The 15058-nt window shown below is 46.3% G+C and overlaps 1 protein-coding gene across 1 annotated transcript in view; it reads right to left on the bottom strand.

Annotated features, from left to right (window-relative positions):
• Positions 1 to 229: 229 nt before the first annotated feature.
• UHMK1 (U2AF homology motif kinase 1) overlaps positions 230 to 15058 on the bottom strand; it is a 43185-nt gene continuing 28356 nt past the window's right edge. The window contains exons 12-14 of the mRNA XM_078783647.1: positions 2544 to 2632; positions 2202 to 2386; positions 230 to 2100 (exon numbers count right to left, since the gene is read on the bottom strand). Of these exons, the coding sequence (XP_078639773.1) occupies positions 2240 to 2386; positions 2544 to 2632 (236 nt within the window). The 3' untranslated portion in view covers positions 230 to 2100; positions 2202 to 2239. The remainder of the gene's footprint in view (positions 2101 to 2201; positions 2387 to 2543; positions 2633 to 15058) is intronic.

Genomic DNA, 15058 nt, shown 5'->3' with positions numbered 1-15058 from the left:
TTTACTTCTTCTGGTTCCTTCTGATAACTCCAATGCAGTATTCGGTTTTCCATTCCATTTCACTGTGTTTAAGGCCATATAGATGAAATCATTGTTTTAGACAAATTGGAGAAATCACTTCAATACTTGGTTGATCCTCCTTTAGCCTTGATCACAGCCTTTATGCACCAGTGCATTGATGCGATGAGGCGGTTGCATTCTTTTCCAGTGTTGGATTCCCAACACTGGACCAGTGTATCCTTCAGTTCCTGAAAGTGTACCATAGATACTCTATTGGGTTTAGGTCAAGCTAGTTTGCAGGCCAAGATAAAACAACAATATCATGTGCAGCAAGCTATGCCATTGTCGACGGTGCGCTGTGCCAGAGCCCAGTCTTGCTGGAATAAGAAGTCATCGTCACCAAATAACCCCTCAGCCATCAGGATCGTGAAATGCTGCAGCACATCTTGGTATGCAGCCACATAACTGTCTGATTCAGCAGGTAGAGGGGTCCTACACCCGCAGCTGTCATGCCACCCCATACCATCTGGCTTTGTGAAAACTTGATACTCCGCTGTAGGCAGGAAGGGTGATATGTCTCTTTAGGGACGACACTATACTCGGGGTCCCTAATCACCAAAGGAGATACGAAATTTTGATTCGTCCATGAACATAACAGTTCCCTCTTTCCACGGACCAGTTCCCTCGTTCTTTGGCCACAACAGTCTTCTCCTCCTCTGGGACGCATTCAGGAAAGGCTTCATGGCAGGAACCAGGGTGTGAAATCCAACTTCACAAAGACGGTGTTAGAAGACGGTGTTAGGTTGTTGGCCTGTATGCCTTGACACCATCGCCATTCCACCTGCGAGGAAGGTTTTTGGTAGACTAGAACCGGTTCTTCCTTGCAACATCGGCCAACTTCCTGTCATCTCTTGACATGATGATCTGCTTCCGTTCAGAATTATTTCTGCATGATACGACACCATGCCCAGTGCGAAGCTCTTTAAGGATGCGAGATACTGTGGATTGCAAACAGCCAATTTGTCTGGCAATATCTGACTGACCATCATCAGCGAGTGCCTCGACTGCCCTCTTTCCTCGTTTCAGAGATGTCGCACTTTCTTCCCATGGCGAGACATATTCGTATAGTGCTTGCATACATGCATCCAGAGACCTTACAATCCTTGTACTGATAAATGAACCAAATTTAGATTTCACCTTCTGAGTATGTATATCAACAAGAAAAGTCTATTCTAATTTTTTGAAACAGGAAATTGCTTTTTCTAATATTTTGACATGGGTATCCAGTATATGACTGGCCACTGATTTTTATTAGAAGTACTTTTTCAGCATCCTATTACATTTTCCAATATACGGTTTTTAATTCTTTCTTTAGACGTCAGATGTCAAAAAAAAAATTGAGCCCCACAGAAAAAAAACACCCCACGAATCGATTATTAGCACGCCTGCTTCTCACTGCATTATTCTCATTTCATGGACCAGATCCTGTAGATCCAATAGACTAAGAACACCCCGGTTTCACAAGCTGGAGGCATGACATGCAACCAGCCGACTCCAGCTCAGATACCATTCTGCAATGACAAGTGCAAGGCATAAACGAGGCAAAGAGAAGAATAACCGGCGAGACAAACATGACAGGGGCAAGGATAGGCCATGTACTTTTAGTGCAGCAGCCAAACCAGAGAAAATGCTGTCTGTACCCAAAAAAACAACCCGGATCACAACAGGCTTCCTGGAAACCAACACCATTTGGAGTCGAGTTACAATTAATAAATAGTGCAATGGGGTAAAGTTACGAACACCCGCATGAGGCAGCAGGAAACGGCCACACATGCTCATCTCGATGGCTGCAAGTTGCAGGATGTCCAATGTGGTATCGATACACCATCAGTGCCAAAAACGAGACCCACACGATTGGGGGGGGGGGGGGGGGTGGGAGGAGGGAGGTGTTTCCTCCATTAAAAATATCCCACTCATTGTGAAAAAATGTGAAGTACAGGGCACAATTCCATCACCGTGACTAGTCGTTATTTCAAAGCGATGAACAATCGGTCTTCCACCCAGGCCCAACATGTGGTGTTTCCTTCCGTGTGTCGGGCACTGCACAAAGCACAAGATGGCAAAATCAAAACGATCATGTATATAAAAAAAATGCAACCAACACAAGTGATCCCAAGACCTGGACAAATATTGCGGCTTACCAAAGGCCTTGGCATAATGTAACAGAAAAAAACCACTCTCAAGACAGTGGCTGGTACAAGTAACCATGTCGATAAGCATCAGATGGGAAGAACGTTGCTACAACAAGCTTTCCATCAAAACTTCTGCCTGAGAGGCCCTGCTGTGCGGCTTGACACTCGACAGGGTCCGAAAACTCCACAAACACCTGCAAGCATGAGAATTTGAGATGCTACACATGGTGCATGGCATGGTGACAATGTCACAGAGGATGTACCATCTCATGACAATGCACAGTCGACTCTTTCTGCTCCTTTACATTTTGAGAAAAGTTAACTGACAGAAACAGAAACCTGATCACACACCTGGCCTTTGTTCGACTCTTCCTTCGGCAGTAACACTGACTGCACTTCGCCAAACTTATTGCACTCTTCCTTCACATCCTCCAAAACGTCTGCAGGAAAAAAAAAAGGACAGGTCAAAACCTGTCCAAAGGTCACACAGATTGCAAACCCAAACTTCAAAACTTAGACTCCAAATGTTTCCTGGAGAGCCTCAGTCTGAGCCCTGTTCCCATAGCATTCCCAAGGTCACATTAATTTGTGGACCAAGACCTAATATAATGTCTTTGGATATAATGTTGTCCATGTATGCAACCTCAGCCACATTGGAATTGACAAACATGCACACAACCTCTCAGTCTCACATAAAAGAGCAGGCCAATAAGTAAAGAAATTAATCTGCAAAAGCCTGTGCCACGTGATGTGAACAAAACAAATTTGGCAATTAGTTTGCAATGTTCAACAAAACAAAGTTGACCGACCAGACTCTGTAGCCTTGAGGTTAGTATGTCCGCTCTGCATCTGGGAGATCAGCCGCTCGATTCGTAACAAGGACTCGAAAATGGTACGTGCTGCTTCTAACGCTTTAAGCTCAGCATTTAGAGGATAGAGCATGGACAAACCCAATGAGTCTTCATCTCTTTTGGAAGGAGATTTCTCCCTAAAATTTCTGCACCAAAGAGAAAAAAAAAAAAATGTATATATATATATATATATATATATATATATATATATATATATATAATCTTGGTCTAAGGGGGTTTACAGGGGTCAAAGTTGATCCAGGTTTGACCCCCAAAATAGGTATTTGCTTTCTTCTTTGAAACTACACACACTATTTCGATGAAACGTGACCACAACCGTGATGTACCAATGTTCGTTCAAGGCATTAGAATAATTGGAGTCTGAGGAGGGATATGGGGTTGGGGGAGGAGGGCGAGGGAGTTTCCCCCCAAAATAGGTATTTTTTTTGTTTGCTTGTTTAAAGTCTTATGATTCTGTTAGTGTTACGGATTTGTCACTTCCACCTTTGTTGTTATTATATACTTGTAGGATTTTTAGTTTCAGGTGATATTATTGTTAAGATTTCTGTGTGAAACGGAGATGACTTTAGTAAAAGGTAAAAATAAATGTTTGTGGAGGAAAAAGAAAAACGCGGCAAAGAAACCAGAAGAAGAGAGAGGAGGAAAATCGGCAGGGAAAAAGAGACAGCCGTGAGTCGCAACGAGGCTGCGAGCGGACTTCCTCAATATTGGTCGTGAATGAATTGAGGCTTCCCGTGAAAGGGATTGCCCACGACATCGTCCCATATTGCGATTGCAATTAAACCTGTGTCTCAGGTTTTGGTGCCATGCATTAACTATTGTTGGCGGGAAAGCAAGCCCCTATATTACAGGCCGTCCGCCTGGTGCATCGTGTTTGGTTGTTGGGATTCGCAAATCGACATAGTGTTGATCACCGTTGGTTTCCATATCGGCTTAATCATTGGTGGACGTGGGGCGTGGATTCAACTCACGTTTTGGGGGATCGTTACCCCGCGCCGCCATCCGCCCGACCTCTCACCTCGTAACTCCTTGTCTGCAGCTGCGCCGATACCTGCCTGTCGTTCTTGCTGTTCTGCACGCCTTCAACCTTCACCCAGCGTGGGGATTTGTGCACGGACTTTGGGAATGTTACATTCCACTCACGTTTGGCGTATCGTGAGTCTATTGCTTTGAGAGCATTGGGGAATGATGTGTTACGGATTCCGGATTTATGTGAATTACTATTCAGGTCATTGCTTATTAATGTTTATTCTATTAAAGGTTGTTGTGGTTAAATGGTTAGAAGCGCTCCTGATAACAGGAGACCGGAAACTGGATGGTGAACCGGAAGGGAAAAGAAGACAAGGTCGGGGGAGGAGCGGCCATCTTGATCCTCGACCAGCTCCGACGCGAGCCAAGTCGATCTTTATCTGCTTTGGAACGCTGCGTTTGAAAAGCCCGTTTGGCGAGAGGAGTTACCTGCGCGGGGTGATTGCCTGTTACGTGTCAGGTTGCCGTGGGTTCCTGGAAGGAACCAAGCGTCCGGCACGGTTCGCCTCGACGCCTACGAGTGCGTGTACGGGTCGCACCTTGGGCCTCGCGCACTTTGCGAGCCGTTCACAGCCCAGAGGCCACGATCACGGGCTCCGACCCCGGTGGCGTCCCGAGGAGGTGTCCGCTGCGGCAGCCGTTCCCGGTACGGGACGTGCACGTTCGGAGCACGTCGGCCAGGGGTCTGTTCAACCGCCCGTGTGCGGAGAAGTCGACCTTCACCTTGGTCTGGAGGGGCCCAGAGACATTGTGAGGGACAGTGACCATTGTGGGTGCAGTGAGTGGGGTCAAGGGGGGAAATATATGAGATGGCCATCTTAGTAATATTGTTGATTGATTGTTGATTGTTGTTGATTGATTGGGAATATATTATTGATTAATCCGGATCCTTGGTGTGGGGTTTCTTATTGACTGGAATTCATATTGATTGCGTTACGAAAGCGTATAAATCATATATCTTTCTGGCGGGGTTCCTCTCACGGTCCGGGGGTCACCGAGTACAGGTAGTCACCGGGAGGACCACGTAACAGAATTGGGGGCTCGTCCAATTGAATTCCGGGATATAAAATTGTATAAAATAATAAAATAATATTTTTATTAATTAAAATTAATTAATTAATTATTAATTGGTAAATTTTTGGGAAATTGTGGTGAAGTCTTGGGTGAAGGTTAACAGGTGTTAACGATAGTCACCATGGCGTTTGTGGCACAGAACTTTGCGGTAACCCCGAGTGAGGCACAGTTCCGAGCGTTACTAAAATCGGACCTCTTGAAATTGGCCAAACATTTTAACTTGGAGGTCCGAACTAATTTGAGGAAGGCAGAGTTGCATACCGCGGTGATACAATCTATGGTGGGATTAGGAACATGGGACGAGTTAGCCTGGGAGTGGCTACCCGAAGAACCAGAAGACGTTGAGCTCCGGAAACTGGAGTTGCAATTACGGAGCCAGGAACGGATCAAAGAAGAAGAAAGGAAAGCAGAAAAGGAAAGAGCAGAAGAAGAAAGGAAAGCAGAAAAGGAAAGATCAGAAGAGGAAAGGAAAGCAGAAGAGAGGAGAGAAGAGAAACAAGCAGAAGAAAGGAGAGTGGAACGAGAGCTCCAGGAAAGGTTAGAAAGGATGAAAGCAGAGGAGAGAAAAGCCGAAAGGGAATTAAGGGAACGTGACATGGCGCTTCAGCAAGAAATTAAATTCAAGGAGCTGGAGTTAATGAGAGAACGGGGAGAGGTACCACCCTTGCTGACTGGGTCGACACCTAGCCAGAACACCTGGGATGTGGGCAGACATGTGAGGCTGGTTCCACCCTTCAGTGAAAAGGAAGTCGCTAAATTTTTTCCACACTTTGAGAAAGTGGCTCGACAGTTAAACTGGCCGGAGGAGGCCTGGACCATACTAGTGCAAAGCGTGCTGGTGGGTAAAGCTCAAGATATTTATTCGGCGCTACCAATGGACCAATGTGCAGATTATGAGGTATTGAAGAAGCACATTCTCAAAGCCTATGAGTTGGTGCCTGAAGCTTACCGGCAAAAATTCAGGAATGCCAGGAAGAGGGAGAGTGAGACCCATGTGGAGTTTGCCAGAGTGAAAGAAAACATGTTTGATCGGTGATGTGAGTCAAAAGGAGTCGGGAAAGACTTTGAAGCATTGCGTGACTTGATCCTGGTGGAGGAATTTCAACAGTGTGTCCACGAGGACATCAAAGTGTACCTGCAGGAAAAGAAAGTACCAAAGTTGTGGGACGCAGCCACCATGGCAGATGATTATGCCTTAACACACCGGATAGGGGTCCACAAACCTAACTCCTCGCCTAGACTTCAGCAGTGGAGTTATGGAACACCCGGTGCGGAGAACGACAATACATGGCGGCGGCCTCGAGAGGATTATGGGGACAACTCTGATACCCCAACTGTTCGAAATCAGGGGGCTATCGGCCCAAGACAAACTTATTTCCCCGGGGGCCCGAGGCAGACCACGAGTTTTTCCTCCGGGCCTACTTGCGCCTTTTGCAAAAAACCTGGACACGATGTCCAGTTGTTACCTCATGAAAAGGGACAACCCAGAGCGGAGTCCGACTATTACAACTCCGAATGCGATGGCAAACTTAAGAAATCGCCCACAGAAGAGTTACCAACCATTTATTTATGAGGGGTTTGTCTCACTAGAGGGAGACTTGACTAACCCAAGACCTGTTAGGGTATTGAGGGACACAGGAGCCCATCAATCCTTAATGCTTGAAGGCATTTTGCCATTGTCAGAGTACAGCAACTGGTGATAGTGTTCGGTTACAAGGGATCAGTGGCTGTGTTAGTGCCCCTCTTCATGTCATCCATTTGGAATCCGATTTGGTGTCAGGACCGGTCACCGTCGGTTTACAAGCCACGCTTCCTGTAGAGGGAGTATCTGTGGTTATCGGGAATGGTTTGGCCGGGGGTCAAGTTTATGGTAACCCGAGGGTTGGTAAAGAGCCCAGCAGGGAAAATAACACCACACCAGCTCGGGAGGGCGACAAAAGTACCAAGTTATTTGTAGGGGGACTGAACTTCAAAACAGAGGAAGAAGTTCTGACCTCTGTCTTCAACAGATATGGGTCGCTGGTGGAAGTGCGGTTGGAAAAAAGACAGGGAAACGCAACAGTCAAGAGGGTTCGGCTTTGTCACGTTTGCAAGCACAAAAGACGCCAGAGAGGCAGAGAAGAATTGGAATGGTAAGGATTTGGAGGGTCGGACCCCAACAGTAGGGAAGGCATTTCGTAGGCGTCGAGAGGTCTACAGAAGGACAACTTGGCGGTAGTTTTGGTGTTGGCAGCAGCCGATATTACTATGGAGGCTCCCAGAGTTACGGCATCCCGCGAAAGAATGATTGTCAGAGCACTGGCCGAGACGGAGACCGCCAGTCAGGTGACTACTGGGTCAAGTGGTCCCACCGTAACTGTTAGGAGTCCAGAGAAGTTGAAGCACTATATACGGCGGAGCCGCCGAGCCTGGGCTCCTACACGGACTAACCGTGAACGCCACGTTCTTAAAGGCGTCCATGTAATGAACTTTCCTCCCCGGACTAACCGTGAACTCCACATTCCTTAAGGCGTCCATGTAGTGTATACTCAGCTTGGCCTCCCAAGAAAGTGCTATCGAGTTGTTTAACTTTGGGGTTTTGGTCACCACCCCTTAACCGGCATTCAAGAGAAACTAGAAGTGTTGACACTTGGTCCAGAGTGAATTACCTTTGGAATCTCGGGGTTTTGTGAAATATTGTTGCTTTGTTTTTTTTGAGATGTGATAATTGTGCCCGGGGGAACTGATGATTTGGGGTGTGAGTTATCTTGTTTGTTTATCAAAGTTGGCCTGCAACGAAAGTTTTCGCTGGGTTCAAACTTTCTTTCTTGAAGGGGGGGAGTGTTACGGATTCCGGATTTATGTGAATTACTATTCAGGTCATTGCTTATTAATGTTTATTCTATTAAAGGTTGTTGTGGTTAAATGGTTAGAAGCGCTCCTGATAACAGGAGACCGGAAACTGGATGGTGAACCGGAAGGGAAAAGAAGACAAGGTCGGGGGAGGAGCGGCCATCTTGATCCTCGACCAGCTCCGACGCGAGCCAAGTCGATCTTTATCTGCTTTGGAACGCTGCGTTTGAAAAGCCCGTTTGGCGAGAGGAGTTACCTGCGCGGGGTGATTGCCTGTTACGTGTCAGGTTGCCGTGGGTTCCTGGAAGGAACCAAGCGTCCGGCACGGTTCGCCTCGACGCCTACGAGTGCGTGTACGGGTCGCACCTTGGGCCTCGCGCACTTTGCGAGCCGTTCACAGCCCAGAGGCCACGATCACGGGCTCCGACCCCGGTGGCGTCCCGAGGAGGTGTCCGCTGCGGCAGCCGTTCCCGGTACGGGACGTGCACGTTCGGAGCACGTCGGCCAGGGGTCTGTTCAACCGCCCGTGTGCGGAGAAGTCGACCTTCACCTTGGTCTGGAGGGGCCCAGAGACATTGTGAGGGACAGTGACCATTGAGGGTGCAGTGAGTGGGGTCAAGGGGGGAAATATATGAGATGGCCATCTTAGTAATATTGTTGATTGATTGTTGATTGTTGTTGATTGATTGGGAATATATTATTGATTAATCCGGATCCTTGGTGTGGGGTTTCTTATTGACTGGAATTCATATTGATTGCGTTACGAAAGCGTATAAATCATATATCTTTCTGGCGGGGTTCCTCTCACGGTCCGGGGGTCACCGAGTACAGGTAGTCACCGGGAGGACCACGTAACAGAATTGGGGGCTCGTCCAATTGAATTCCGGGATATAAAATTGTATAAAATAATAAAATAATATTTTTATTAATTAAAATTAATTAATTAATTATTAATTGGTAAATTTTTGGGAAATTGTGGTGAAGTCTTGGGTGAAGGTTAACAGGTGTTAACGATAGTCACCATGGCGTTTGTGGCACAGAACTTTGCGGTAACCCCGAGTGAGGCACAGTTCCGAGCGTTACTAAAATCGGACCTCTTGAAATTGGCCAAACATTTTAACTTGGAGGTCCGAACTAATTTGAGGAAGGCAGAGTTGCATACCGCGGTGATACAATCTATGGTGGGATTAGGAACATGGGACGAGTTAGCCTGGGAGTGGCTACCCGAAGAACCAGAAGACGTTGAGCTCCGGAAACTGGAGTTGCAATTACGGAGCCAGGAACGGATCAAAGAAGAAGAAAGGAAAGCAGAAAAGGAAAGAGCAGAAGAAGAAAGGAAAGCAGAAAAGGAAAGATCAGAAGAGGAAAGGAAAGCAGAAGAGAGGAGAGAAGAGAAACAAGCAGAAGAAAGGAGAGTGGAACGAGAGCTCCAGGAAAGGTTAGAAAGGATGAAAGCAGAGGAGAGAAAAGCCGAAAGGGAATTAAGGGAACGTGACATGGCGCTTCAGCAAGAAATTAAATTCAAGGAGCTGGAGTTAATGAGAGAACGGGGAGAGGTACCACCCTTGCTGACTGGGTCGACACCTAGCCAGAACACCTGGGATGTGGGCAGACATGTGAGGCTGGTTCCACCCTTCAGTGAAAAGGAAGTCGCTAAATTTTTTCCACACTTTGAGAAAGTGGCTCGACAGTTAAACTGGCCGGAGGAGGCCTGGACCATACTAGTGCAAAGCGTGCTGGTGGGTAAAGCTCAAGATATTTATTCGGCGCTACCAATGGACCAATGTGCAGATTATGAGGTATTGAAGAAGCACATTCTCAAAGCCTATGAGTTGGTGCCTGAAGCTTACCGGCAAAAATTCAGGAATGCCAGGAAGAGGGAGAGTGAGACCCATGTGGAGTTTGCCAGAGTGAAAGAAAACATGTTTGATCGGTGATGTGAGTCAAAAGGAGTCGGGAAAGACTTTGAAGCATTGCGTGACTTGATCCTGGTGGAGGAATTTCAACAGTGTGTCCACGAGGACATCAAAGTGTACCTGCAGGAAAAGAAAGTACCAAAGTTGTGGGACGCAGCCACCATGGCAGATGATTATGCCTTAACACACCGGATAGGGGTCCACAAACCTAACTCCTCGCCTAGACTTCAGCAGTGGAGTTATGGAACACCCGGTGCGGAGAACGACAATACATGGCGGCGGCCTCGAGAGGATTATGGGGACAACTCTGATACCCCAACTGTTCGAAATCAGGGGGCTATCGGCCCAAGACAAACTTATTTCCCCGGGGGCCCGAGGCAGACCACGAGTTTTTCCTCCGGGCCTACTTGCGCCTTTTGCAAAAAACCTGGACACGATGTCCAGTTGTTACCTCATGAAAAGGGACAACCCAGAGCGGAGTCCGACTATTACAACTCCGAATGCGATGGCAAACTTAAGAAATCGCCCACAGAAGAGTTACCAACCATTTATTTATGAGGGGTTTGTCTCACTAGAGGGAGACTTGACTAACCCAAGACCTGTTAGGGTATTGAGGGACACAGGAGCCCATCAATCCTTAATGCTTGAAGGCATTTTGCCATTGTCAGAGTACAGCAACTGGTGATAGTGTTCGGTTACAAGGGATCAGTGGCTGTGTTAGTGCCCCTCTTCATGTCATCCATTTGGAATCCGATTTGGTGTCAGGACCGGTCACCGTCGGTTTACAAGCCACGCTTCCTGTAGAGGGAGTATCTGTGGTTATCGGGAATGGTTTGGCCGGGGGTCAAGTTTATGGTAACCCGAGGGTTGGTAAAGAGCCCAGCAGGGAAAATAACACCACACCAGCTCGGGAGGGCGACAAAAGTACCAAGTTATTTGTAGGGGGACTGAACTTCAAAACAGAGGAAGAAGTTCTGACCTCTGTCTTCAACAGATATGGGTCGCTGGTGGAAGTGCGGTTGGAAAAAAGACAGGGAAACGCAACAGTCAAGAGGGTTCGGCTTTGTCACGTTTGCAAGCACAAAAGACGCCAGAGAGGCAGAGAAGAATTGGAATGGTAAGGATTTGGAGGGTCGGACCCCAACAGTAGGGAAGGCATTTCGTAGGCGTCGAGAGGTCTACAGAAGGACAACTTGGCGGTAGTTTTGGTGTTGGCAGCAGCCGATATTACTATGGAGGCTCCCAGAGTTACGGCATCCCGCGAAAGAATGATTGTCAGAGCACTGGCCGAGACGGAGACCGCCAGTCAGGTGACTACTGGGTCAAGTGGTCCCACCGTAACTGTTAGGAGTCCAGAGAAGTTGAAGCACTATATACGGCGGAGCCGCCGAGCCTGGGCTCCTACACGGACTAACCGTGAACGCCACGTTCTTAAAGGCGTCCATGTAATGAACTTTCCTCCCCGGACTAACCGTGAACTCCACATTCCTTAAGGCGTCCATGTAGTGTATACTCAGCTTGGCCTCCCAAGAAAGTGCTATCGAGTTGTTTAACTTTGGGGTTTTGGTCACCACCCCTTAACCGGCATTCAAGAGAAACTAGAAGTGTTGACACTTGGTCCAGAGTGAATTACCTTTGGAATCTCGGGGTTTTGTGAAATATTGTTGCTTTGTTTTTTTTGAGATGTGATAATTGTGCCCGGGGGAACTGATGATTTGGGGTGTGAGTTATCTTGTTTGTTTATCAAAGTTGGCCTGCAACGAAAGTTTTCGCTGGGTTCAAACTTTCTTTCTTGAAGGGGGGGAGTGTTACGGATTCCGGATTTATGTGAATTACTATTCAGGTCATTGCTTATTAATGTTTATTCTATTAAAGGTTGTTGTGGTTAAATGGTTAGAAGCACTCCTGATAACAGGAGACCGGAAACGGGATGGTGAACCGGAAGGGAAAAGAAGACAAGGTCGGGGGAGGAGCGGCCATCTTGATCCTCGACCAGCTCCGACGCGAGCCGAGTCGATCTTTATCTGCTTTGGAACGCTGCGTTTGAAAAGCCCGTCTGGCGAGAGGAGTTACCTGCGCGGGGTGATTGCCTGTTACGTGTCAGGTTGCCGTGGGTTCCTGGAAGGAACCAAGCGTCCGTCACGGTTCGCCTCGACGCCTACGAGTGCGTGTACGGGTCGCACCTTGGGCCTCGCGTGCTTTGCGAGCCGTTCACAGCCCAGAGGCCGCGATCACGGGCTCCGACCCCGGTGGCGTCCCGTGGAGGTGTCCGCTGCGGCAGCCGTTCCCGGTACGGGACATGCACGTTTGGAGCACGTCAGCCAGGGGTCCGTTCAACCGCCCGTGTGCGGAGAAGTCGACCTTCACCTTGGTCTGGAGTCGCCCAGAGACATTGTGAGGGACAGTGACCATTGAGGGTGCAGTGAGTGGGGTCAAGGGGGAAAATATATGAGATGGCCATCTTAGTAATATTGTTGATTGATTGTTGATTGTTGTTGATCGATTGGGAATATATTATTGATTAATCCGGATCCTTGGTGTGGGGTTTCCTATTGACTGGAATTCATATTGATTGCGTTACGAAAGCGTATAAATCATATATCTTTCTGGCGGGGTTCCTCTCACGGCCCGGGGGTCACCGAGACCAGGTAGTCACCGGGAGGACCATGTAACAGATGGTACCATCATATGCATTTTTCATGAGATGCAAGTGATATTTTCATGGTACTTTCTTTAAGAGTGTTATTATTGTGAATGTGAGCGTTCTTAATACAACTAGATAGTATTCATAGAATACGTACCCTGCGCAGTCAACTTGGTGTGAGCCAACTCTTCTATTTTTAAACGTTTCTTTTTTTTAATCCAATATAGCTGCCAGACAATGTGAGCGCTGACATCATAAGTTTATATTCTCTAAATAATTGTTGCATAGATCATGCTCAATAAATTTCAAACTGATCAGACTAAGCGTTGTCCCTGTCGAATTATGACGTCATAATTATGGCACCAATGACGTCATCATTAACAACACCTATTCCCCATATGGAGTTATTTACAATGAGCCACGTTTCAATTTTTAAAATGCTGACACGGCACACACTTTACTTCACTGAAATGAAGACACAAATGTTATATTTTCGTCAAAAATCGTCGGAATTTCGCCAAATCCGTTTTGGCGGTGTGTTAATATACCTCAGCGATTGACAAATCTGAAATCAGAATTTTATTTGAGGTCAAAATGACCCCATGAGGTCGCTCCATACTTTGCCTGCTCGTCAGGTGCAGTGTGATAATTAATTCCATGCTTACTCTAAAAGACTTCTTCTTCACACAATAACAATTTCTAGCTTCCAGACCGTACATCCAATCATCTTGATATTTTACACACTTGTTACACTTCATTACCGCTACTATAATATAAAGTTTGACGTCGATCAATGAAGCAGTTCAAGAGTTATAAATTTTTAAATATTTTCGTTTAATTATCAATATCTGCCAAACCAAGTCACCCATCGCAAATTCCAAAATGTCATTTTAGTAGACTGATATCCTGAACACATCTGTGAAGTCATGCTTAAAAACGTCATAACTCCAAAACCATGTGACGCATGACGTCATGCTTGGTGACTTTTTTGTTCGTCATGGGTATGCGATTCTGCCTGAAAAGTTTGACCTTGATCTGTTTAGTCGTTTTGGAGAAAATTGGATTTTAGTGGGTTTTTCAGGTTTTTCACTCAAAACAATATGGCGGCCGAACCACGTGACCTACGATGTCATTACAACTTTTTTTTCTCCATCAATTTATACCGAGAAGATGCTCAGGAAATTTCATCCTGATCGGATAAAGTTTTTTACTTGTCGAATTACGACGTCATAATGGCGGGCATGACATCATTCACATATGTTATTCCGCATGGAGAGTTATTTGCAATGAGACCTGTCTCAATTATTTCTGTGCAGCGGTTTTTGAGATATAGAGGTGCAAAGTTTTTTGGTTTTTCCAATATGGCGCCTGTACCACGTGACCTGTGACGTCATAATATTCAATAAAATATTCTACAGGAGGAGTCCCTCCCTTGGTGAAAATTTCATGTCAATCGGACCAACCGTTGCCGAGAAAATGAATTTTTAAAATGCTGACAAGGCACACACTTTACTTTACTGAAATGCAGACACTTTACTTTACTGAAATGCAGACACGCACGTACGTACGTACGTACCGAATGCTTAACCCTGCCTTTCCCTTCGTGAGCGCAGGGTAATTACTTGTTTGTTTTTTTCTACACAATTGCGTTGGTGTGCTTTTACCATTGTTTATTAGAACACTCAAAATAACAGATCTTTCTGCCGTGTTCCCTCCCGAGTCTCTGAGGGGGCACCGTAACACAAAACAGAAATGGGGGCTCGACCGAGATTGAATTCCCTAACATTTCCAAATTTGACAATTTTTGTGTGAAGGTTAACAGGCTTGCTAGCCAACAGTCACAATGGTGTTTGACGTGGAAAATTTTGTGACGTCCTATAACAAGGCACAGTTCCAGGCGTTAAAAAGATCGGAACTTAGGACGTTGGCCAAATACTGTAACTTGCAGGACAATATGAAGTCAATATAAAGAAGATAGAGATTCAGATGTTGGTGGTAGAATATTTAGTGGGAGAAAGAAAATGGGAAGAGGTAGCATTGGATTGGTTACCAGAGGAAACTGCTTTACCGATTGATCAATGTGCAGATTATGAGATAGTTACGAAAGCCATTCTCAAAGCCTATGAATTGGTCCCCGAAGCTCACCGACAAAAATTAAGGAATGCTAAGAAGTGGGAGAATGAGACCCATGTGGAGTTTGCCAGAGAGAGTTTGCGAGTGGTGTGACTCTTTAAAAGATTGGGGAAGACTTTAATCATTTACGACAATTGATTTTGGTGGAAGAATTTAAAGTGTGTCCACACGGACATTAAAGTTCATTTGGATGACAAAAAAAAGTTCCCGAGTTGTATGAGGCAGCAAAAGTGACAGATGACTATGTCTTGACACACAGGATGGGGTTTCACAAACCTAACTTCCCACCTATAGTACAGCAGATAAGCTCTCATATTTTAACAAATTGTGCATTTTTTGAGAAAAGCATGAAATTTCTAGCATAGT

The sequence above is a fragment of the Myxine glutinosa genome, chromosome 8 (assembly GCF_964187855.1).
Source record: "Myxine glutinosa chromosome 8, kmMyxGlut1.1, whole genome shotgun sequence".
In the NCBI taxonomy this organism is placed as follows: domain Eukaryota; kingdom Metazoa; phylum Chordata; class Myxini; order Myxiniformes; family Myxinidae; genus Myxine; species Myxine glutinosa.
This window is presented reverse-complemented; position numbering and strand designations above follow the sequence as displayed.